At 43.6% G+C, this 24,192-nt stretch overlaps 2 protein-coding genes across 8 annotated transcripts; both read left to right on the top strand.

Annotated features, from left to right (window-relative positions):
- The first annotated feature begins 581 nt into the window (after window positions 1-581).
- PTGES2 (prostaglandin E synthase 2) lies at window positions 582-5,156 on the top strand. The gene is made up of 7 exons (XM_050981099.1): window positions 582-805; window positions 1,746-1,940; window positions 2,051-2,106; window positions 2,702-2,854; window positions 3,389-3,589; window positions 3,900-4,017; window positions 4,401-5,156. The coding sequence occupies exons 1-7, from the start codon at window positions 590-592 to the stop codon at window positions 4,527-4,529; spliced, it is 1,068 nt and encodes a 355-aa protein (XP_050837056.1). The 5' UTR covers window positions 582-589; the 3' UTR covers window positions 4,530-5,156.
- A 1,989-nt stretch (window positions 5,157-7,145) lies between these two features.
- On the top strand, window positions 7,146-24,189 carry ODF2 (outer dense fiber of sperm tails 2). Of its 7 annotated transcripts, none has more exons than XM_018917764.3 (21): window positions 7,437-7,929; window positions 8,190-8,268; window positions 8,948-9,101; window positions 10,271-10,387; window positions 11,017-11,193; window positions 12,272-12,438; window positions 13,378-13,507; window positions 13,806-13,937; window positions 14,787-14,861; window positions 15,497-15,568; window positions 16,136-16,252; window positions 17,128-17,313; window positions 17,606-17,715; window positions 18,397-18,532; window positions 19,110-19,220; window positions 19,397-19,501; window positions 20,069-20,227; window positions 21,098-21,198; window positions 21,729-21,891; window positions 22,221-22,346; window positions 23,092-24,189. In XM_018917764.3, exons 3-21 carry the CDS (start codon window positions 8,994-8,996, stop codon window positions 23,263-23,265), a joined length of 2,466 nt encoding a protein of 821 aa, XP_018773309.1. In that variant the 5' UTR covers window positions 7,437-7,929; window positions 8,190-8,268; window positions 8,948-8,993; the 3' UTR covers window positions 23,266-24,189. The 7 variants fall into 7 exon arrangements, with proteins under 7 accessions (XP_050836885.1, XP_050836889.1, XP_018773309.1 ...); XM_018917763.3 differs by having other exon boundaries at window positions 8,933-9,101; XM_050980928.1 differs by lacking the exons at window positions 7,437-7,929; window positions 8,948-9,101 and adding an exon at window positions 7,146-7,330.
- The last annotated feature ends 3 nt before the right edge of the window (window positions 24,190-24,192 follow it).

The raw sequence follows: 24,192 nt of genomic DNA, 5'->3' as shown, positions 1-24,192 counted from the left end.
CAGGCTGGAAAGGATCACAGTGGATCATCTGATCTCACCTTCCTGCTCAAGCAGGGTCACCCCAGCACACACTGCACAGGATTGTGTCCAGGCAGTTCTGGAATATCCCTAGTGAGGAAGACTCCACACCCTCTCTGGGCAACCTGTTCAGGGCTCGGTCACTGCACAAGAAAGAAGTTTTTCCTCATGTTCTGGTGGAACTTTCTGTGCATCAGTTCCTGCCCGTTCCTCTTGTTCTATTGCTCGGCACCACGGCCTGATCCATTCTGTGCCCCCTCTCTGCAGACATTGACAGACATCGATGAAATCCCCTCAGCTGCCTTTTCTCCCGGCTGAACAGGCCCAGTTCCCTCACCCTTTTAACTGATACTTTTATTCCCACTTTAGGCTCTGGTGTGTTCTCAGATTTGATCATTACAGGGCAGCGGGTCCGCACCTTGTTGGCTGTCCCGTGTTGGATGTCCCGTGTGGGGCCTGCCTTCAGCGGGCTGCGCTGCTGCCATGCCCGAGCCCCGAGCCGCGGCCGTGCCGGGGCGGTGCCGCCGTGCCCGGGGCGGAGCGGCCGCTCTCCGCCCGCCCTCAGCCGAAGATGGCGGGTGCCGGCCGCGTCTGGCGGGTCGGAGCGCTGCTGTTGCCGCCAGCCTGGCGGCTGCGGGCCCCGAGACGAGCCTTCGGCGCCGCGGCGGGACGGGGAGGCAGCAGCGGCGGCGGCCGCCTGGTGCTGGGTGCTGCGTTCGCTCTGGGCGGCGTCGCGGGGCTGTGCCTGGCGGCGCGGCAGCGCCTGCGGGAGCACTCGGCCGCTGAGGTAACGCCGGCTCCCCCTGATCCCCGCCGTGCCCTCCCCGAGGCCTGCGGGGACCCCGCTGCGGCGGCAGCGAGCCCCCGGGGACAGCGGCTCCCCGAGGACCGAGCGGTCCTTCTGCCCCGCTTTCAGTGAGGGAAGAGCTTAAAAAGGTCTCGGAGGCCCCTGGCAGAGCATTCCTTGAGGAGCCGTAAGGAAAGGCTGTCAGTGAGGGCTTCCTTGGGGGTGTGGAGCCTTTTCTGTTTTTGCTTTTTCGCAGCACCCGCGCAGGGTTGTGTAACCCAGTAAATTGTAAATAAGAAACAAAGCGGGGTGGCTGCATTTGTTCTTTAATGTGTGAGGAATGATTGGCACGGCCTGGCAGGCTGCTGAGGTGCAGCAGCTTTGCCAAACATCCCGTAACTGATGTCACGGTAGCCCTGAGCTTTCCCTGCCTTGTCCCAGTTGTGCCCAGGTTGGTTAATCCCATGAATGTGAATTTGGGCAAACACGTGCCTAAAATTAAACGCAAACTCTGTTCTCCCCACCTTGTGGCCTCAACAGAGGCTGTTGTGGGGGAGGGATTGTCTTGTAAAGGCTTTATTTTTGTTTATTTGAATATTACTGCAAATGGTTGTGGTTTTCTATAAAATTCTGTTTTACAGAATAGAAACCATAAAGGGGTAAGCTGTCTGGATTTAACTTTTTTTTTTTTTCCTGGCTGTGAGTAGGAGTTTCCAGCACATTAAATAGATGTGTAGAGAAACAGGTTATTGGTCCTAATGGATGGTGAATATTTAAATATTTGACACCATTTAAAGAAAGCATCTGATAGCCAAGATATGCTTATAATTAGATGTTGACACTGAATGTCAGAACATTCAGGACAGAGATAAAGGTGGAAGGAAGCTAGTGTTTATGTTTTTATTAGAAAATGGAATCTTCTATTCTCTTTCTTCCCCAGCTGCCTGCAGGGAGCCTGCAGCTCACTCTCTACCAGTATAAAACATGTCCTTTCTGCAGCAAAGTCCGAGCTTTTCTTGATTACCATGGACTGCCCTATGAAATTGTGGAAGTGAACCCGATCATGAGGAAGGAGATCAAATTCTCTTCCTACAGAAAGGTGCCCATCCTGCTAGCCAATGCTGGAAGCCCTCTGGTAAGTCTCCCTGACTTGGAGGCTCACCATGCAGCGGAATAGGTTTTGAAGAACTTCCTTTTCAGTTTAACCAGTTTCTTTAAAATAGTTGTTTTAATCCTGTTTTTCAGCAATTGAACGACTCCTCGGTGATAATCAGTGCAATAAAGACCTATCTTGTTTCCAGGTAAGAAAACAGGGTGATGAGAGAAGAGTTGAATGTGGAGGGCCCAGGTTAAGTAGAGATTTAGAAGAGTGCTGTAAGTCTCTTGCTGACCTCAGGCTCTGAAGCTCTGGGTGACCTGAGCCTGGTTGTGATATTATGGGTGATGCCTATATAGGTTGTGATGTGTGTGATGTCAAGCAAAGCTTGTACCTTTCAGAAGTACTTTCTCATCTGTGAGATTCTTTTTGCACAAAACCTACTTAAACATGGACTAGTGTTAGTCCTGGAACTGAGCTTACAATTAGCCAGTTTTAACATTTAGAATGAAATGGCATTGTTGTGCCTATGGCCTGTCCTTTAGGTCTACTTGAGAATGGTAGGAAGTTTAGGAAGGCTGCAGAAATTTCTGTTCCACCACAGACAAAGGTATGTGCACTAATAATAATTATTTGCAAGTAGCTGTTCCAGTCTCTCTTTTTTTTTTCCCAGTAGAATCTGGAACATGGTCCACTTACTTTTAGAATACATTTTATAGTGTGTATCTTTCAATATGGCCTTTGCTCTTGCTCCTTTTTTGTAGGAGCCAGATCAGTGCTAACTATGTTTCTTTTCACAGGAGGAATAGCTTAGAAGAAATTGTGTCCTTTTATCCACCTGTTAAAACAGTGACTGAACAAGGCAAGGAGGTGGTTGAGTATGAGAATAAATACTGGCTCATGCTGGATGAGAAGGAGACCAAAAAAGTCTATCCTGTCAAAGAAGTGAGAGTGTAAGTGCTCTTCAGTTACTGGGCTCTCCAATTACAGCCTCCTCCATATGTACTCAGGGTTGATGTAGATTTAAAATCCCACTAGGGCTGACTAGTCTTGTCACACTCCTGTTAGTGTTTCAAGCCTCATTAGTTGGTTTGCTGCGTTTGTTACATAATTCAAAACAAAGCTGTTAGCCTAGTTACCACCACCATGGTCACACAGGCCTTCAGCTGCCTCCGGTTTCCTTCTTGGCCTTTCCTTTGTGCCACAGAGGAATGCTATTGAGGGAAAGTTTCCCTTCCTGATTTATTTCTCATATTGGGCAGAGAATCTAATGCTCTGTCTTAGTCTTAGATTCAGTTTGAGATTGGAGGAACCTTGCCAAAGATAACGGTGCTGAGTGCATTTTAGAGGGGCCACCAGAGTACCTGGGTAAGAGTGTTTGACCTTGGAAGGATCTCTGGCTAAGGCAGCTGTGACCCTGTGCCTCCTGTAGCCCTTCTATCTGTATTAACCTCGTTCACTGAAAACTTTCTTTTGACTCCACGCAGGGAAGAAATGAAGTGGAGAAAATGGGCAGATGATTGGCTTGTTCACCTCATCTCCCCCAATGTTTACCGCACCCCCAAAGAAGCCTTGGCATCTTTTGATTACATTGTCCGTGAGGGGAAGTTTGGCACCTTGGAAGGTCTCTTTGCCAAATACGTGGGAGCTCTTGCCATGTTCTTCGTTAGCAAGAGGCTGAAGAAAAGGTTGGTATCACTAAGCACCAAGTACACAAGAGGAGAAATAGCTCCTCCTTAGCTGTGAGCCCCAGCTGTCAAAGGGCAGAACCTCAGAGTTTTAAACTGAACCATTTAATCCTGTATGAGTAACAAGGGTACTTCTGTACTGGAGGTACTGAACCCCTCTACTCATCTACTATTTAAATACTGACTGCCCCTTCACTCTGAAATACTGCCCTTACTTGCAAACCAAGACCAGCCCATAAGGTGAGAGGTGATAGAATGTTAAAGAAAGAAACAAACTTGTGTGTTTAAACTGATTCTTCTCTTTATGCAGACACCAGCTTCGAGATGATGTCCGAGAAGATTTGTATGAAGCAGTTAATGAGTGGGTGAAAGCTGTTGGCAAAAATCGACTGTTCATGGGCGGGAACCAGCCAAACCTCGCTGACCTGGTAAGGGCTTCATCCCTGTGGTTTTTATCAGGTGGATCATAAATTATCCTGCTGCTCATCTCTGTGATGTGGTTAACACAAGTACAGGCAGGGAAGTTGAGCTACATGACATACTGTCCTTTGTGCAGTAATACAATTCCCACGTGGTGGGGACTTCCCCATAACTGCACATAAATCCTGATCCTTCCTTACTGTTTCCTCATGGAAAAACATGCATATTCTTAATTGCCTTTCGGCTATTCACTCCTCCTTGCTAATTAGAAGGATGGATCAGATGGCAGTACAGGGGAAGAGCCATACTGGCTTGGCTATTGAGACACTTGTACCCTAAGCTGTTCTCCACTGCTTTTTCGGTGTTGTTCTGACCTCTCTGCTCTGCACAGGCAGTGTACGGGGTACTCCGGGTCATGGAAGGGCTGGAAGCCTTTGATGACATGATGGTTCACACCAAAATTCAGCCTTGGTACCAGCGCATGGAAGAAGTAATTGAAAAAACTGGAGTTGCAATCTGATGCCAGCTGCAGCTGCCTCCATGAAGTACTTGCATGGTGAAAACTTCAGAAGAAATGGCTTTTATTTTTAGAGTTGACTGGTCACACCTAATGGACTGACATGTGGGCACAGAGACCACTGCGGTTGGAACGTCAAGCTGCTGTGAGAGAAGGGTCCGGCTGGGTGTTTGTAGAAGGATGGGGACAGGTAAAAGAAAGAGATTTCGGATGCTGCTGGAAAGGAGGTGCTCTGAACTGAAGAATGCAGCAAAAGGGCTTCTTTCAGACAAGAGACACCCTTAGAGCAGGTTACTGTAAAAGCAAGATGCTCTTGGCTGGTGTTATGGCTGATGTGGTAGGCCTGACCAGCTTTTGCCTCAGGCTGTCTTCTGCTACTCATCCATGTCACCTGAAGTGTTTTCCTGACTGAGAACTGGTTTTTAAGTGACAATATTTCCTGCAATAGAATCTTGTAAACCTAGTGCTAAGGGAACTGGAGGAATCTGCAGTGCTGGAGAAGGCACCCTTCCTCTGACAGCAGCGAGGCTGCACTCAGCAAGGCATCTGCTTTCACTCTTCCATGTAAACGGTTCTCTCAGGATTTGATTCTGTACGATCTGCAAGGATAAAGGCTGGCTTTATTCTGTCCCCTTTGTGAGATCTGAGTTCTTACTGTACCCTTTACACCCATAGAACATGGCCTGCACTGAAATCACAAATACAGAGCAGTTATTGGAAAGGCTTGTCTTGCATGAGATCTCTCTGGAATATCCCTGAAGATCAGTTTGTTCTTGTTTTAGGAAAAGAAGGATTAAGAGCCATCTGCATGGCCAGGGGATCTCTAGATGTTTCTGTCATGCAAGAGTAACAAAGGATTTGCTGATGTGGCAGTCAGATTAGGAGCTGTACCTGCAGCTAAGTCTTCTGAGCTGTGCTGAGTAGAATCCTAGAATGGTTTGGGTTGGAAGGGACCTTAAAAACCATCTTGTTCCAACCTCTGCCATGGGCATGGACACCTTCTGTTACACCAGGTTGCTCCAAGCCCTGTCCAACCTAACCTTGAACACTTCTAGGAATGGGGCAGCCATAGCTTCTCTAGGCAAGCTGTGCCAGCACTTCCCCATCCTCACACGGGAGAATTTTTGTAACATCCCAGGTAACGCTGCTCTGTCAGTGGGAAGCCACTACCCCTTGTCAAAGTCCCTCTCTAACTGCAGAAACCATATTTGTCATAGCAAAAGACAATGCAGGTTCAAATTTGAGTAATCCTCTGCACAGCCCAAGTATCCTTAATTACCACCTTGGACAAGTTCTGTTTCCCTAGAAGAAAGGGAGTCTGATTTGTTGTGATATTTCAGGTGCAGCTGAAGCTGGTCTTTAAATACAACTACTTGTTCAGTTTGTGTTCAGGGAGAGTACATTTATTAGTTATAACAATGGTGGTAATATAGGTTTGGGTTTTTTCTGAATGGAGAACTAGTTCCAAATTCCAAATTTATGATCTGACATTGAAGGGAGAAAGAAAATGTTTACAGTACAAATGGCTGCGTGGCTGCTGTGATTTCTGTTTCTTTAAACTGTCCTGTACTGAAACTTGTGTTCCATAGTATCAACAGGCAATGTTCTTTTAAAGAATTATATTGAGCTGCATAAACAGGAGGTTGAAGAAACCCATGATGATAATTTCAGCATCCACCTCAACCTGAGAGGGAGGAAGAGATTTTGATGTTAAATGAGGATCTGAAGCACCAAGGGCTCAGTGATTCCACTTCTCCTTGCTGTGGTACATGAATCAGTCCTCTCAAGATCAACATCCATAACACTAACATGCCAATAATATTACATTAAATAAAGATTGTTTCAGGATCTTGTATCACCTTTTATGGAGTCTTAGAATGTTAAGGGGTTGGAATGGACCTTAAAGATCATCTACTCCCAACCTCCCCTGCCATGGGCAGGGGCAGCTCCCACTAGACCTCAAAGTTCTCAAGGCCTTATGCAACCTGGCTTTGAGCACTGCCAGGGTTGGGGCATCCACAACCTCCCTGAGCAAGTTGTGCCAGTGTCTCACCACCCTCACAGGGAAGAATTTCTCCCTAATATCTAGCCTAAATTTCCCCTCTTTCAATTTACACCTTGTCCTATCACTACAGTTCCTGATGAGGAGTCCCTCTCTGGCTTTCTTGTACCCCCCTTCGGATCCTGGAAGGTGCTCTGAGGTTTCTACACGACCTTTTTCTCTTTTCCAGGCTGAACAGCCCCAACTCTCTCAGCCTGTCTTCATAGCGAAGGTGCTTCAGTCCCCTTATCAACTTCGTGGTCTCCTCCAACATTTCAGTGCCGTTGCGTTGGGGACGGCCAGAACTGCACGTTGTTCTGGTTAACGGTAAAAGTGGCTGCGTACACAATTCTGGTGTCACTTTTAAGACGGTAAAACTCATCTCAAAGGCAACGCCAAGAAAATTTACTTATTAATCCACTTATTTAATCCTCTTTTCAAACCTCCCCATTTCTGTACGGATGAGCAGCCACTCCTGAGGGTGCTGCAGTCTGCACAGCCGGCGGTGCCCGAGGCCGCTCGTGCCGGCCGCATGGAGCTGCGGGCGGTTACCGGGGGCGGTTACCACCGCTCAGGGCCGTTCGAATCGCCCAATGGTGGAGCCGCGGGCGGGACGCCGGCGACGGCGGCCGGGACCCTGCGGCCGCTCCTCCTGTGCCTGGTGCGCACAAGGTGCCCACAACTCAGTCCACGGCCGCCCCTGCACCACTCGCCGCTCTGATGGGGAACTGAAGTGGCTGCGGACCCCGCGCGGAGCCAGCTGGTGAGAGAGCCGGACCTGCGGAGGGGAGGAGAGGGGAGGGCAGGAAAGGGGAAGGGAGGGCAGGAAAGGGGAGGGGAGGGGAGGGGAGGGCAGGGCGGGAGGGCCTCGCCCTGTGGAGCGTCCCTTCACCGTGTGGGCGTTCCCTTGCCCCGGAGGGTGTCTCCTCAGCATTTGTGTGTCCCCTCACCGTGCGGATGTTCCAGCCCCGGGAATTATTCCTTCCTCCCTGCCTTTCGGGCTTCTTCCTGCTGGCAGGGTAGCGGCAGCCATCGGCTCCGGATAACGGCGCGGCGCGGGCGGGCGTTGGGAGGTGCTGGGCCCTGCCGGCTGAAGGCCTGCTCTCCTCGGGGCTGCGAGCAGCTCACGGCCCCCAGACCGCGTCTCTGCCAGCCTGAGGAGACCACAGATTCCATGGAAAACCTGCGGAGATTGCAGGAGGAATTAACACTTACGTGTGAGCCTTGTTGCTAAGGCAGGCACAGTGACGTTTGGTTGTTACTCGTGGTGATTCAAAGACTCTTGTCAGTGCCTGCCCTGCTCCTGAACTAAAGGAAGTGCTGCTGTGTTCCTTAAAAATCGCGGCTAGAATATGAAAGTTTGTAAGTGAATAGTGCCGTCAAGTAATTGTGCATAACATTTCGACTGTTTAAAGCAATTTCCATTGTCATTATGTTAGGAATTATAGTCTGTCCTTTCCTCATCCTGTGCTTTACAGAGGAAACTAGGGCACACCAACTTTTGTTTTTTGGGTTCATGCACTTGATATGTTTGAGCTTTGGTGTTCTCTTAAATCAAAAGGAAGAGGATGTTCAGAAATTGGCACCTTTTCCTCTAAATCATTTTATTATTTCTGTAACAGGTGTTTCTCATCTATCAGCGAAGAAAGTTCCTCTACACCCAAGCCTGTGTGCAGGAAAGCTAGAAGCTTGAAAGTAGCTGTAAGTAACTTTACCTAGGCTGACAATATCCTTTCTGCCAGAATCGGGTTAGTGCTACTGGAGGCTTTGTGAAAGATTTGCAATTGCATTATGCCTTTACATCAACTGAGGCTCCAAGATGAGGATCTAAACCTTGTGTTACTAGGCTTTTCTGTGTTGTGTAAGGTTATGGTTATGTGTTTCTGTGGAGATTAAAGAAATGCTGTGATGCAATGGCTTTAAAGGGTTTATCCTTTAAAAAGATGCTCAAAGTTAAGCACATATGAAGGAGCATACAGGTTCAGGGTTCTAGGATGGATTGGTATGATGATTTCCTGACGGTTTTTCTTAACTTTTCAATTAATTCTCCTCCCTGCTTCAAATTTCTCTTTGTAATCAGATCTTGTTGGTTATGGGAACCCTTGATTTGCTCACTTGCTTTAAGACTTTAAACTTCAATGGTTCTTACAGACACCTGCTATTGATCCAGCTGCGTTTGATCTTCAGTAACCAGGTTAAAAGCAGAAAATACTGGAAGCAGAGGAATTGTTTCTGTTAATCCTGGCTTTACAGAAGAACAGTGTGACGTTCAAAATGGCAGATGCTAATGATAAAAAGCTCAAATGTTAACCAAGGCTGGCCACTGTTTGTCTCTGAACACTGAAGGAAATGTTGTTATTTCCAGTTTCCGTATTCACAGGTTTCCCTTCATTGCATTTCCCTTTCCTATTTGTGGGAGAAGAGCCATGAAGAACCGTTGCTCATCTCCCCCTTTGCACGTCCATGTGGATGAAAACACCCCTGTCCATGTCCATATTAAAAAGGGGCAGAAAACCACACCTGCAAAATGCCAGGTAGGAGTGTGTACCTGGTTGGTTGTAAGGGCTGCAGAGAAGGTGAATGGCCCTAGAAGCATCACAGAATCTTCCAGGTCTGTTTTACTGTTGTGTTAGAGTATGAGACTTCATTTCATATTCAGTGGTGAATTTGCAGTGATGCATTTGCTATGTTGATTTGTTGAAAGATTATTTTGGTGTGCTACAGAATTGCTTTTCATGTTCATGTGAGAAATGTTGCTTCCAATGTGATATCATTTTATTTTTTGGATGTGTGTCCTGATAATGTTTTCTATTTGGCTTCATATCTGTTTTTAGGAGGAAAGCTTTGAGGAGAGGTAGTACTTAGGCATTTCAAGTAGCATCTTGATTGCATTAAAATAAATGTACTTGGAAAAAGAATCTTCATTCAGACCATCTTCTGGCATTAAAGACATTCTCTGTCTACTGAGTTCTGCAGCCAAGAAGATCTCTTCCCAGCCTTATCCACAGAAGGCACCAGGCAAAACTGAAGCTGAGGTTCTAGCTATCCCATATCCTCTTTTGTTGCTGGATATTTATGGAAAGTTGTTCTAAAAAGTTGATGGAAGTTGGTGTCTCATTCTTCCTTATCTACAGACATCATGTTCTAAGTCTTCTATTAATTCTGTGTTTGTTGCAAATGGCAAATTTCATAATGGGATGGAATGACAGTGAACATAATGAGTCCTATGAATTAATTGCCAGTAGGGAATGTTTACAGCATCTCATTTTTCTCTAAGGTTAGAATTATGCAAAAACACTTTAACTCTCCTTCAGTTAGAGCAGCTTAAGTTCAATACAAATAAATGTGGATCTTCTAGTTGACTACAGAGTAGGGAAAATACTTCCAGGGCTTTCCAAAATCGATCATGGTGTCAAATGATATAGCTGCTTTTTTTTGTGAGGCGAATCTGGGATGGAGAAGGGATCTTCCAGGCATCTGTCAGGTCCTACATCCAGCCATCCTGTCAGCTGACTGTGCAATAACCTTTCCTTCTGGCTGGCGTCAGCTTCCTTTGCTGGCTGCTACTTCATCTCACCTGATGCATCCTGTGAAGCACTACTGATAGTTCTGTATCAATGATCTTTCATTTGGTTTTTCAGCACTAAAAATTGCAAATGGTTCTTTAAGGGTCTGTAATTTATTTTACTTTCTCTTTCTTTAGCAAAAGCACAAACAGAAATCTAAAGGGGACGGTGTGCGAGCCATTCGGGTGAAAGCTAAGGCCCCTTGGATACCCCCAGGCAAAACAAGCACTCGTGATACCATCTTGAAGTGGGAGGTACACCTGGTTTTGCTCTTTAAAACAAACTTTGAGGTTTAGCCAAGGTTGAAGAGAGCAGTTTGTAGTGAGAGAGTTGGGCAGATCTGAAAGAAGGCTACTGTCCCCTACCATCTGTTTGAAGTGTCTTCTGTAAATCTTTTTCAATGTAAATCTTTTTCAATCTTTTTTAATGTAGAAAAACTGAGAATTCATCAAGAGCCTGTGGCCATGCCTTTCTGTCTCTAGAAGCCAAGCACAATTATTTTTTTATTGTGATTTTACTGGTGCACTTCAAGATCTCATCTGGAGGCTCAGTGAGGGACTGCTGATCTCGGTGTCTTCCAAAGCACAGAACGTTTGTGTAGCATTGCATCATACTTTCTTTCTCATGGGTTGATAGTTTGGCCTGTTGTATTCCTGGCACTTTCTAGATGAGGATTTGAGCTTTGATTAGATTTTCTTCTTTTTCATTGTACTCTTTCTGCATTCTTGACCTTTCCCAGATGGAAAGAGAAGAGCTGTTTGTAAACAATATTTTTTTCTTTCCTAGCCTTGCTGCAGTGATGTGACCCAGTCTCTGTTTTTTGGCTATGTTACAATACTATTTATAATGTTATACTAAAAAAATTATCCCCTTTATTCCCTAGAAGGAATTAGGTGAGCATCTGGAAGCTACGCCTATTGCTGAGACTGACAGGATGCAGTCAGTAATGCGCCTTAGCGACCTCTCCACAGACGATGATGATCCCACTTGCTGCAAAATTAACAAATATGAGAAGAAGATAGACAGCCTAATGAATATGGTGGGAACACTGAAAAAAGAGGTGAGGAGACAGTGGAAAGACCTGCTGACTGGGGCTTTGTAGCTGATCCTTTGACAAGAGGAGGCTGGAAGCAGGTCTTGGTGCAATGGAAGGCTACCCAGGCTGTTGGTAGCTTGCTTGAAAATCAATCTGAATTGTTTAGAATAACTGAACTATCCTGGTGAAAAATTCACTAAGCCACATTATGAAACATTTCAAAATATTATTAATTTAATAAGGTATTGGTGTGCTTTAGGTTCCAAGTAATCTCTCCTACCCAAGCCCTAAATCTGAAAACTCATGACTTCAGAAATTGAAAAACACAATGCATTGATGTTTTATTGTAAAAAAATCCCTTTATTCTATGAGATTCTTTCTTCTGATTCAGTTTCAAAAATGTGCAACCCAGTGATGCTGTGTTTTCCAGATAAATAAGCTCTTATGTACTTGACACCACTTAAAAAATACGTGGGAGATGTTTCCAACTCTCATAAGATGCATCATGATGGGTGTAAACTGCATTTTTAACACTGAGTTAAATTTGCCACTCAGAGTGGCAAATTCTGTATTATTATTTTACTCAAAGCTACATGGACATCAAATCAGTGAACAAGAATAGGATTTGAGTCAAGTAAATTCTTACATCAAGCATTTTCCATTTTATTTATGCTACAAAATTTAATGAAATTACTTGCATTATTATAAAACAAAAATCAACTTTAGAACCACAGAATCATTAAGAATCACAGAATGAACTAGGTTGGAAAGACCTCTGAGATCAAGTCCAACCTATGACCTTAACACCTCCTCATCAACCAAACCATGGCTCTGAGTGCCACGTCCAGGCGTTTTTTTAAACACATCCAGGGATGGTGACTCCACCACCTCCTTGGGAAGCCCTTTCTGTGAAGAATATCCCCTGACACAGCTTGAGGCCATTTCCTCATGTCCTGTCACTTGTCACCTGGGAGGAGATACTTCACTTTTTTTTATACTTTCAATAAGTTAATTGACTATGGTTGGTTCACTGATTTGGGATGTGAATTCTGTGTATCCCTTCCAAAGCCCCTGGTTTTAAGTTTTGTTCCAATATCTTCAGGTCAAGATGCAGCAAATGGAGGAACAGGAGGAAATCACAAAACGTCTCCTGGAGGAGCAGAAGGAAGAACTAAATGAGATGACACAAGAGCTGGTAGAAACAGAGAATGAGAACACGCGGCTCCGACGCAACATTGAGCGTATAAAGGAGGAGAAGGACCTGACTGTGTAAGAAAGCTTCACTTCTCACTGTTCTGAACTTGGATTTTTTGTCACCTTTTAGAAGGGGGTTCCAGATTGCAATAGCTGCAGAGAAGGGCTCTAGCATGATTTTTGGAATGGGAAAATATCCCTACTTTAGAGGAACCTGACCGCAGTTGGCTTGTGTGGAGGGTCAACCTAGCTCTGCTGTTAGTATTTTGAAGATTAAGGGATTCTGCTTGAATTGTGATGATATTGATAGAACAATAAATGAATAAGCATGGAGCTGAAAACTAGGGGAGAATTTTTTACCTTTATAAAAGTCATACAGAGCCAGGAGTGACAGCCCCTGAGAGGACTGAACTGTGGGCTTTTTTCTTAGTGATCCTGAAGGTCTTCAAGTCTGACATTTTTGCATCTGCTTTGTATCTAAAGATTAGTGAAGTTTGTGTCTCTAGGGGGACTTTAGTGTTTGAGGGGAGTTTTAATTTTCCTTAAGAAATATCACTTGGAAGTTAATACTTTCTGTTCCTTTCTCAGAAAACTCTGGAAATGCTTTTGAGATTACAAGTGCTGGCTAAAAATGTTGAGCTGCATATCTGGGTGTGCTCTTCTGTTTTTTTGTTTTGCCATTTGGAGTCTTATTTCTGGTGTGGCATAAGTGCCAAGGAAAAGCATAGCATTGTGTTTTGGGTTTAGCAGTGTGTTCACTTTTGGTATAAGCCTGATTTGTCCCCTCTAAATGTCATAGCTGTGGTCTTAGCAAGCTCCTGGTGTCTGCTTACTGCCTTTTCTCAAAACAGCTTTCACACTGAAAGAGAGTAGATCTTAAGCAGTTTTTGTTTAGAGCTTTTATCCTCTGATTTGAGCTTTTTATGAATTTTAACCCAATCAACTCTATATCAACAGTGGCTGGTAAAGCTGCCAAAGCTTCTTGTTTCTCTAATGGCTGAATTCTACTTGCAGGCTACAGAAGGAATGCTTGCAGCAGGAGAAGGAATGTTTGATGACCAAGCTAAGTGAAGCAGAAAGGGATGGAGCAGCAGCTGCCAGACAGATCCATGCCCTGAGGAATACCATTGGGAGACTCAACATTGTAGGTGTCCCTTTTTGTTCTTGCCTTTACTGCATTGTCCTGTTATATGGGTGTCTTACAAAAGTAATGTTATAGTTGCTAAAATCTAAGGAAAAGTGGAAGAATTTAACCATCCTTAAGGTGTTTGCTGGTTTGGTTTTAAAGTGGGGTATTTACTTCCAGTTACCTTCTGCACAGAAGTGAACAATTACATCCTTTTCTTTATGTTTTGCGGGTTTTGAGTTACTGTGTTTTGCTTTTCTCATTCCTTTATTTATTTTTGTTTCTTCATTTGTTCGTGTAATGTTTTCTCCTTCAGGAGAAGCACATGAGCAGCACAGATATAAATGCTCTAACAAGACAAAAAGAGCTGCTTCTCCAGAAGTTGAGCACCTTTGAAGAAACCAACCGGACACTCCGAGAACTTCTTGCAGAGCATCAGTCTCGGGAGGTGAGGACTGCTGGGTATGGAACCTGGCTGATTACAGGAGGCTGTGTTGTCTCCTGGGCTGGAAGGGAGTTTTGAATTTGAAATCTTTCAACTCTTTTTCCCAGCCCTGCAGTAGAACCTGTCAACCCATAAGTGTTGGATAGTTTTTATTTGGGTTTTTTTCTTTATCTCTGCCTAATTCATAGAGTAAAACTGGCTTTTCTACTCTGAGTATGGTAGAGACTCTAAGTCTTTGATTGCATTAAAAGGTTCAGGCCCTGCTGTGTTGCCACATGTCTCCTCTGGATATGACTGTATCTGATGGTCCTGCTGGTCTCAAATGCTGCTGCTGCACTTGGATTGCTGGAGTCTGAGGATTTGATATGACCTCAACTAATGGGAGCCTGTGGATATTCAGAACTGATTTTGTAGGCTCTGAGGGCAGCAACAGAGAAATTGGAAACACTTCTGTGCCTGTGTGTACAGAACCATTCTCTACTTTAATAAGAGCAGTAGAAAAACGAAATTTCTATTTTTTCTGTAGTTTATGTTCCATTTCAGCAAAGGCAGGCTGGTGGTAACAATTACCTCAGCCATCAGTGAGGTTAGATAAAAGGTCTGAATTCTTCTACATTCCATGATTACTGGGAGAGTTCAGAATGATCTTACATTGCCATCATGCTTTTTATTTTAATCTTTGACTGGGAAGTGGAAGAGCTTTGTGAGATAAATATGCTGATGTTTCTGTATACCTTCTAAGAATTGCTGCTGCAACTGGGAAGAAATAGCTGATTTTCCCAGTCCCATTTAAAGAACCTGTATAAAATTGACTTTTTAGTTAACAATTTTTCTCATGCATTTATTTTGTAGAAAGATGCCCAGAAGGTTATGGATCGACAAGCAATGCTGCTGAAAAGGCTGGCTGACATGGATGCAGAGAACATGGTAAGCAAACCACAATCTCTTGTTTCTTTAATGATACAGCAGAAAGATCTAAAATGACAAGCCCTTCTTTGTCTTATATTACACTGTCAAATCTTACTGTAATGCCTTTTAGGTCAATAAAATAATTATTTGAGCTTTTGTGGTAATCAGAGCTACTACATTGCTCCTCTGGTTAACAACTTGCATTTAAAAGTGGGTAGAATTTCATTGCCTTTGAAATATGGGGGCTCAGAATGGCAATAATTCTGTGTTTTGAGCTCTGTCACTGAATGAGTTACCTTGTGACAGTTTTTGTTAATTTCCTTCTCTGTAAACTGAGACAAGAGTTCTTGCATTTGCAGAAGCTACAAACTTGCTGTGAGACGTAGGTAAATGTTCTTTGTAGTCTGTGGAGTGTATATGGTCCTGCCTGGATATCCTGTGCCCTGTTGCACAAATGTATGTGTATCCCTTTTGCTTCCTGCTTGAGTAGAATGCATCCTGTTTTTCTGGGGATGAGGATGCTGTTGTTTTGGATAACAGACCATGCCACAGATCAGGTGGTCTTGACAGGGAGGCAGTTACACCTCTTGCCTGCTACCTGCCATCCTAAATGTGTTTGTTCCTGAACATCTGCATGGTGTTTGTTTTTCCAGCAACTTCAAATCAGGCTTCAGGGAAAAGAAAAAGAAGTGGAAACCCTCACACTTCAAATAGTGGCAGAAAAGGTAATTTTGTTTTTCTGTTTTTCCCCTCTCTTTTCTACTTTCCAGTTCTGTAAAACCACAGGCAGTCCAAAAGATGAGGTTGTTTGCAGACTGCTGTTTTGAGATCAGATGACTGGCTTGCTTATAAAACTACGCAGATACCAATACTCACACCATTGTGGGTTTCATATTCTGCTAATAAGACACCTGTGACAAGGATGGATAGGTAGAATTCTCTTTGCTTGGGCACTGAATTGCCATTCAGTGTTTAAGGTCCTGTTTCTTCCCAATGGCAAATTCCAGTCTGTTCCTTAGTTTAGGAAGTAAAGGGGGAATGCAGTTGAAGAGATCATATATGAGGATATTTTGCTCTAGAATATACCTTTCATGCCAGTCATTCACATGTGTTGTAAAATAAATGGCTGCTCGTTTGGTCCCATGTTGTTGGACTAGAAGAGTTGTGAGGGTCCACCTGGAGGTGGCTGGAGATCATTCAGTGAAGAAGTCTGAGCTTACTACTGTGTATAAAGTGTTCCTTCTATTAGCTTGTTGAGTAAAACCATGTTTGTCTTGTTCCTGCTTATTTAGGAACAGGCAAAGAAAGCCTTTGAACTTGCCAGATCCTTGGAGTCTGTGAAGGCCCATTTACAAGCCCAGCTGAGGAGCAGAGAAGCTGATAATGACCGTCTGGCCACACAGCTGCAGGTATGTCTGCACTGCTCCCTGGGGGTTGTCTCTTCCCTTCCTTTATTCCCATGGACTGAATTCACTCACAAGGGGAGTAGCAGAAGCTTCTTACAGATTCTGGTTGACTGAAATATTGGCTGGTGATGTTTATTGCATTAACACACAGCGTGATTTTCAAATTAAGTAAGAAAAGAGAAATCTTTTCACTTTTGAGGCCTGAGGCAAAATCTTAGCCTTAAGGTCTATGTGCATTAATTAGATTTTCTTTTTCTTAAGTTAGTTTTTCTGTAATTATTGAAAAGATGGCTTTGGTTTAGTCAAGCATCAAGACAAACTGAAACTATTTAATTTGCTTTTTTGGAAAAATGCTGTGCCAGATCGCCCTCATTCATCTGTTCTCCAGTATAAATGAGGAGGAGAAAGTTCCTCTGGTGTATTTTGATTAGATTTTTATATTTAGCATATGTTGGGATGCTGTTACAAGGAACATAAATGTGCTAATAGTTTAAAGGAGCTTTAATCTGTTCTATTAAGAGCTGCATAAAGCAGCATTATTATACGCAAACATTTCATCCATAAAAAGAATTTTCTCAGGTAGATCAAAAAGACTATTAAAACAGTATTTATTTTGGTCAGGAGAGAAATCAGTATTTTAGGAAGCAGTTTATGAAAGAAGAAAAGAAGAATCCTGGAAGAGAAGGAAGATGTCATGCTGCCATCTCTTTCAGCATTTAGAGAGGATTGTGTAGATGAAACCTGACAGCCAGGATTTGTGACTAACACTGGGCATTTGTGCCTGGTTCTCATCACCATTTCTAGGAAATTAGTTGCTGCTTTGGGTTTGCCGGTGTAATATGTGCATTAATCCATATTGTGGTTTTGTTCCCTCACAGAATGCGGAGATGAGTGAAAATCATACTAAGGGAGAGATGGATCTTCTGCTGGAGCAGCTGCAAGACCTGAGGTGCAAAGCAGAGAGTGATAAAGAGGCACTGAAGAAAGCGGTCCGTGCACAGAAAGAGCGGGCGGAGCGGAGTGAGGAGTATGTGCAGAAACTGACTGCCCAGCTAGCAGAAAAGGTACCTGCTGAAACAGGAGAGGCCTAGTTTGAGGTTGTGATTTGAAATTCTTGACTTCTAGTAGCAGCCTTGGGGAGAGTCTTTTCTCTCGACTAATGAAATTTATTTCTGTCTTGATGCCATGGCCCACTTATGCCAAGTTTAGAACAAATCCAGTTTGCTCAGCTGTCGCTGCATTCACTGCATGTCCTAAGTTAAGAGCATCTCTGTGTATTGTCTGCATATCTCACAGCAGTGATGGTTTTGTCTTCTCCCTTACTTTTTTCCCTCTTGTATTTCCCTTGTCTGACAGGAAAACGCTGTTGCTGAGGCCCAGTGCAATCTCGAGTCCTGGAGGAATCGCTGCAGCAAAGCAATGAAGGAGAAGGATGACCTTGAACTGGAAGTCGTTACACTGAACAGGTTAGAGTAAAATCAGTGCAGAGAAAGAAGCGTGAGTGGGGAGGAGTTCAAAGTTCAAGAATAATTTAATTGAATAATAGCATTGAAATGAATATTTAATTGGATTGCTTGTAAATAACAAAGCAAAATCAGCGCTGCCTAAGGGTTAGAGCAGAGTTTGAAGAGGTGGAGAGAGACATGCTGCTGACTTGCCACAGCAAAGGCGGACTCTTTAAGCTTTGCTGACTCTTAAAACTGTTCTTTTGCCATTTTGTAATGCTTTGAATTAAGATTATTTTTGTTTTGAGATATTTTTGAATAACTGGAATGGAAGATATAAAAAGACATAAGTAGTATAGTTGATGCCAGTTTTGTTGTGAAAGTAAATAAATATGTTGGTATCACTGCAGTACAGGTGTTGCTGCAGGGAAAAGTAAGTAGGTATGAGGTGAGAGAGGCATTCTTTATCCTGTGCATCTTTGAGACAACTCATTTGAGCTCCAGGGGGACAATTCCAGTGAATTTCCAGGAGGTATAAAAAGTCTGAAGTAGTCAAACAGTGTTAACAGAGAGGTGTGCATACATGACTGGAGAAGGAAGATGAAAGGATAGGGAAAAGCCATGTTCCTGAAGCTAGTTTTCAAAGGTTAGGAACCTTACTGTTCTTGTCACTTAAGGATTAATTTTCTTTCTGTGTGGCAGCCGTGTTGCAGACCTCTTGGAGCAACTGGCAAGGCTCCAGGAACAGGCACGGGACGAAAACGAAGCTTTGGTAGATAAAGTACAGCAAATGTCTGGAGAGAACATGGCTTTGAAGAAAGACAATGAAAAACTAAAGGTCAGTGACTCTAAGAGTTTGAAGATTAAATGCTAGGAGGAAAAGAAGGTGGAATTGTAACAACTTGCTTGACCACTGAGGACAGAGTCAAATTTCACCCATTGTTCCTATACAGTTTAAACAGTTCATATAACCTGAGACAGGGCCAGTGTGCTGGGAGGAGACAAAGGGAGTGTACATACTGGGAGAAGTGTGTTGTCTTCCATATTTTGGCTAGAAGAATCTCCATCTAGTGTTTCATCTAGCTGGGATCTTAAAATCTTGTCCTTACACCTTCATGCTGCTGACCAAACAGCTGTTGTAGCTCATACAGAATGGCAGTCTCCAGAACAAAAAAAAAGACTGGCGTATTTCTCCTGTTGTCCTTTACTATGAGTCTTCTTGGGGGTGACCTACATCTTTTTTTCCATCCCAAACCCCTGTGCTCTGGTGATGCAAATTTGGCAGTCTATTCAAGTCTGGAAGGTTTTGGCAACTTGCATGGACAAAACTGTATTTTCTTAGTCTAGGCATCATTAGACAGCTCATGTAGCAGGTACTTCCAAGCACTCAATGGAAGATGCTTTCTTTTTTTCAGGCTGCTCTGATTTCAATGGAGGACAAGCTGAACCAAGCACAGATGGAATTGCAACATCTCCAGAATTCTGTCAGGAGCTACGAAGGGTTGATCGAAACCTACACGGCACAGGTGGGTCTCAGAACCTTCAGCCCTTGCACAAAGGTGTTTTCTCCTTCCACTGTGGCTTACTGTAATGCCTTAGCTATTGGCAGCTGGAGCAGTTTCAATTACTCCAAGGCATTGCAAACATGTGTTGAAAACTATTTATAACAGATGAAGTCTGGGGTCTTTTTTTGAATGTCCAGGCACAAATGGCCCGAAAGGAAGCAGATGAGCTGGCAGCAAGACTGGAGAAGTGTGAAAAAGAGAACGAGACATTAAGGGAGGAAATGAGCAAGGAGATTGAAGAGGTAACTATCCCTCTAAAGACATGTTGTAGACATTCATGGGTCTTAGTGTTCTGAAGCTAGTGAAAAAGAGCTGGGAATAGGAAATAAAAGGCCTATCTTGATTCTGCCTTTTGCATCAGTTTTTTCTCAGGACTTGTTGAATGAGTTTTGCAGAATGAACATTTAGCAGCTTCTTTCTGACTATATGGCATTCTTCAGAGGTGTATAAATTATTTTATAGAGGTGCCCTTTGCTGCAGAAATAGTGGTTTTGAACGGTGGATTAGATAGGTTACACCATTATCTGATGTGGAACAGCTGACCTCAGAAGCAGAGCTTGTATTTCCAGTAAAATTGAAGCCCACAATCCAAAATACTCATTCTTACACAATCCATAGGGAATTTCAGATCCTAAGTGAAAGCTTTTTGGAGCAGGAAAAGACCTTAGGCTTTAAACTCCAGCACTGGCCAAATATCCACACAGTGTCATCATGACTGTAGACTAACAAAGCTTAATTGATGTTGAGAAATTTTTTAGTCTTGATCTTATGAACATTTGAAAGCTCCTCACATTCTCCTTTAATTACAGACTCGTGAGAAGTTCCAGAGCCAACTTGCTGAACTGGAAAAGCTGCCTGAGATCCTGAAGTACACTGAGACACAGCTGGCAGAGTGCCATCAACAGCTCATGTGTTACGAGAAGAAGAACACGGACCTGTGTGGCATGATTGCAGATCTCCGTCAGCTGGTAAGGGACTGGCAGAAAGTACCCGTACCAGTGCAAGGCTCAGCTGGGAAATCAGATTGAATTTCTAATCACAGCAAGGTTCAAACTTCGTCTCTGTTCTCGTCTCTTTTTGAAAAGATTAAACGTGCACTGCAAAATAAAGGTGTGTGCCATGTCTTTGTGCAAGAAGTTAGCGGCTTTGCTGGTAGCATTCCTTTATATTTGAAAGGTTTCTCATCCCTTGGTGCAGAATCTTTCTGGGACTTGTTAGCAGCCATGGAAGGACTTGCTAATGGCAGCCCTTGTTTCTGTTATCTCATCCTCTTGTCAGCTTTCCCTTCTGTAGTTTTCTGGTGATGGTGCTGGCCCAACCATTTTCTCACTCTGATGTCTGGTTGTTTTCCCAGTTTCTGTTTTTTGTTCCCAGAAAAACTGTGTAGGTATTACAGGACAATTTCAGATAGGGATGACATCTACAGCTGTGCCTCATGACAGCGCATGATCTCTGTCTGACCACTTTTGTCTGCTTGGTTTGGAATTATAACCCTCCCTGGTGTTTCAGGCTCTGATGCTGTTGTGGGCTGCTGGCATGTTTGTGGCTGCTCTTCTTGTGTGTGTGCTTGGCTTGTAGCTGCTGCTCTAATGCAGGAATTTACAGGCCTGTTTTTTCTTTTGCAGTACAGATGAGTTTTCCTACACCTTCCCAGACTGTAAGTGGAAGCATCAGCAAAATGGATGTTTCGTTCTTTTCTATCCATGGCTCCCTTTCTGAAGCTCTCCAGAAGTTATGAATGGAACATATTTCCTTCTGAGAGCTGCATATGTTATAGGTGGCTGGACATGTGTGTGTAGCGACTGCTCTGTGAAGTAATTAATTCCTGTAATTTTTAGATTGACCTCCAGGGGGACAAAATGGAGATGACAAGAGAGAGATATCAGTCTGCCCAAGAGGAGAAAAAGCAACTCACCTTGAAGGTGGAGGAGCTAGAAAGGTTAGAAATACTAGGCTCTCTTGCTTTTTTAACCTTCCATTTCTGTTGTTTTTACAGGGGATTGAAACAGCTTCAGTCTTGTTCCAGTTCCCACATGCCTCCAGGATTCTGTGCATTTGCCTTTCCCACAAGGTTCTCTAATCAGTAGCTATCCACTGAGAGTTATATGCTTTTGCAGCAGCACCTGTTGTGGATGTTAGACAAGATGATGGCTTTAGACAGCAAAGAAACCAGCTCTTTGTCCAATCTAGCCTGGCAGTTCTGAGGTTACTAGATACTACAGTATTTTTACCTATGTTTAAACCTTTCTTTTAGTGACAATGTCTCAGAAAATGCAGGTATATGCGTACTTTGTTGGTCCTTCAGTTTTGAAATTTTGATTTGAGGACTGGAGAACTGTTTCCTGGGGCTCTCACCTTTCAAGCGGGAATAGAATCTATTACCAGAGGAGTCAGGACCTGACAAAAGGCAGAATGAAACACACTCCATTTAAAATGAATAGGTTTCCTTCCCTTATTGTCTTAAACTAGAAAACTAGAGTCCACGAGTGCCCAGAACATAGAATTCCTTCAGGTCATAGCAAAACGGGAGGAGTCGATCCACCAGTGTCAGTTGCGGCTGGAGGAGAAGAGCCGTGAGTGCAGCTCCCTGGCACGCCAGCTGGAGATGGCCATTGAGGATGCCAAAAAACAAGTGAGTAATTTTTCATGTTTGTGAATTCATTCAAACCTACCCAGGCTGTGAAAGGGGAACAGCAAGAATGCTGAAAATATCTTCTCAGCTTATGACCAAACCAATTAAAATCATCATGTTCAGTGAAATACAAATAATGTGCTGGTGCTATTTGTCAGCACTGTTGAAGAACTGAACTTGGTTAACAACAGAGAAAAGCACAAGATTGAGCTGCTGTTTATGTATGAGAATGTGTCAGTTAAACTTTAAAAGGTTTTTGTGGGCAGTGGGTAGGGAAAAAACATTCTTCCACAGACATCCCTTTAAAACAAAGTTGTTGTTCTATGTAGGTGGAACAAGCTCGAGAACGAGCAGTCTCCAGAGAGAGGGCAGCCCAGTCCAAGGTGTTGGATTTGGAGACCCAGCTGAGCAGGAATAAAACAGAGCTGAACCAGTTGCATCGGTGCAAAGACGATGTGAGTGGCTTGTGGGGGATAGTCTTGCTGTACTGGTGGTACCCTGGCAACAGTTGGATTCCATAAATCATCCTGTGGATGTGCTGCTGTGGTCATGCAGAGCTGTGCCTGAATGTGATGTGCTGTTGTGTGTGTCCATGTATGTGTGACATAGGACATGTCTGCTGTCACCAGTTCAGGATTGTGTAGTAAGTGATAGGCAAGTCAGAGAACAATGATGTGAATGAACCTGGTGTAAAGTTATGTGTGTTAAGAAAAGAATCAGACTTTCCTTGTGTTCAAAGTATATTTGCACCAGGTATTATGGACAGATTTCAACTTCATTTTGCCTATATCAGAGAGAGTGCAATTCCTCTTCTCGATGAAAGGATTTTTTCTAGAGGACTGGCAGTCTTTTGTCCTGTCCTATTTACCTTGCTTCCTTGCTTTAGTTTTACTTGGAATTGTGTTAGCTGATGGATCAGGTCAAGTTGCTTTTCAGAAAAGGGTGTGTTTCATTGCCGGTAACTACAGCTAATACATTTTAAAAGCCGAACTGATAAGCCACATTATCTCCTGCTTTTATCAGCGGGTTTCTGAATGGAGTTGGGAACGAGCAGAAATTATAAATATCACAGCACCATCTATGGTAATGTCATCTCCTGCTGTGCTAATTCTGGCTCTCCTCAGCACTTCGGGGGAAGAGTTTAACATGAACAGGGTGAATGTTGCTGCCTTTCAGCCGCTTTTGTGCTCCCCTGTGCAGGCAGAGCGCCGATACGAAAGCCGCCTCCAGGACCTGCGGGATCGGCTGGAGCAGTCGGAGAGCACCAACCGCAGCATGCAGAACTACGTCCAGTTCCTCAAGTCTTCCTACGACAACGTTTTTAGGGAAAGTGTTTTTCTGGGTTCCCTCAGCCCCACGCGCTCTCTTCTCTGAGAAGAATGCTTTCCTTGCACTTTTTTTAAGCACACAGAAGGAGCTTTGTTTCAAAAGCCATATTGATTTAGAAAATTGGATGGCATTTCAGGGTCACTGCTGGGAGATGTTTTTATTGCAGAATGACAAAATAAAATGATGTTGGCATCTGATCAAAATGTGGGGGTATCAGCAATACTGGTTTGGTGCTACACCATAAACTGAGCCCCAAAACCAGGTGGTTTTGCATATAATGGAAAAGATCCTTTTGCTCCTGTTAAGTCATGATGGTTTCAGCTCTTAAAACCTGTCAGAGGTTTGTTGAGTGTGTTAATTCTTGTTAGAGCTCTCTTCGTGCTTCACTTCTCATTTGGTTTCTCTGTTGGGGAGATCATGTGAGGTTTTTTTTAAATAATTTTTTTATACTGCTGGTGTGATGCTGAAAATAACTGAGGTGCCTGGGCTCTATACTCACAAGAGATAGTCTCTTGCATAACCACAGTGTTTGTACCAATTTTATACCAGAAATTATGAGTTTGGCTTGGTTTTTTATACTTGATTCTTATATACTCCCTGATCCTTTCCTTTATTTGTGAGTGTGATGCTAATGTTGCTTTATTCCTCTTACCTTGATTTTCTGATTCTGACTATACCCACCCAGGACTGAGCCAAAACAATTAAATTTGAAGGAAATCAGTGTCATTTAATTTGGGATCTTGGTGCAAATGCCCTGTGAGTTCTGGGGGTGTGTCAAATCCTGACTTTGCCTTAAGCCAGCTAAGGAGCAGCTGGAGATATTCAACTTCTTCAACAAATTCTCCTGCGTCTTGTGGAAAATCAGGTCTTTTGTGTTTCAAGTCTCCGACGTCCATGTGCTCTCTAGTGTCCTATTGTTTCTACTAAATGGCTGTTGGGGGACAAAAATAAACCTTGTTTTTATTTTTCTCT

This window comes from Serinus canaria, chromosome 17 (genome assembly GCF_022539315.1).
Source record: "Serinus canaria isolate serCan28SL12 chromosome 17, serCan2020, whole genome shotgun sequence".
In the NCBI taxonomy this organism is placed as follows: Eukaryota; Metazoa; Chordata; class Aves; order Passeriformes; family Fringillidae; genus Serinus; species Serinus canaria.
Note: the sequence above shows the minus strand (reverse complement) of the source record. Positions and strands in the feature narration are given on the sequence as shown.

Excerpts from the sequence above, each read along its gene's own strand:
- PTGES2 (XM_050981099.1), top strand. The coding sequence starts at position 590 with ATGGCGGGTGCCGGCCGCGTCTGGCGGGTCGGAGCGCTGCTGTTGCCG. Across the intron at positions 806-1,745 it reads GGGAGCACTCGGCCGCTGAG|CTGCCTGCAGGGAGCCTGCA; the intron begins GTAACGCCGGCT and ends TTTCTTCCCCAG. Across the intron at positions 2,107-2,701 it reads AAGACCTATCTTGTTTCCAG|GAGGAATAGCTTAGAAGAAA; the intron begins GTAAGAAAACAG and ends TTCTTTTCACAG.
- ODF2 (XM_050980928.1), top strand. The coding sequence starts at position 7,161 with ATGGTGGAGCCGCGGGCGGGACGCCGGCGACGGCGGCCGGGACCCTGC. Across the intron at positions 11,194-12,271 it reads TGGGAACACTGAAAAAAGAG|GTCAAGATGCAGCAAATGGA; the intron begins GTGAGGAGACAG and ends CAATATCTTCAG. Across the intron at positions 19,502-20,068 it reads TGAGCAAGGAGATTGAAGAG|ACTCGTGAGAAGTTCCAGAG; the intron begins GTAACTATCCCT and ends CTTTAATTACAG.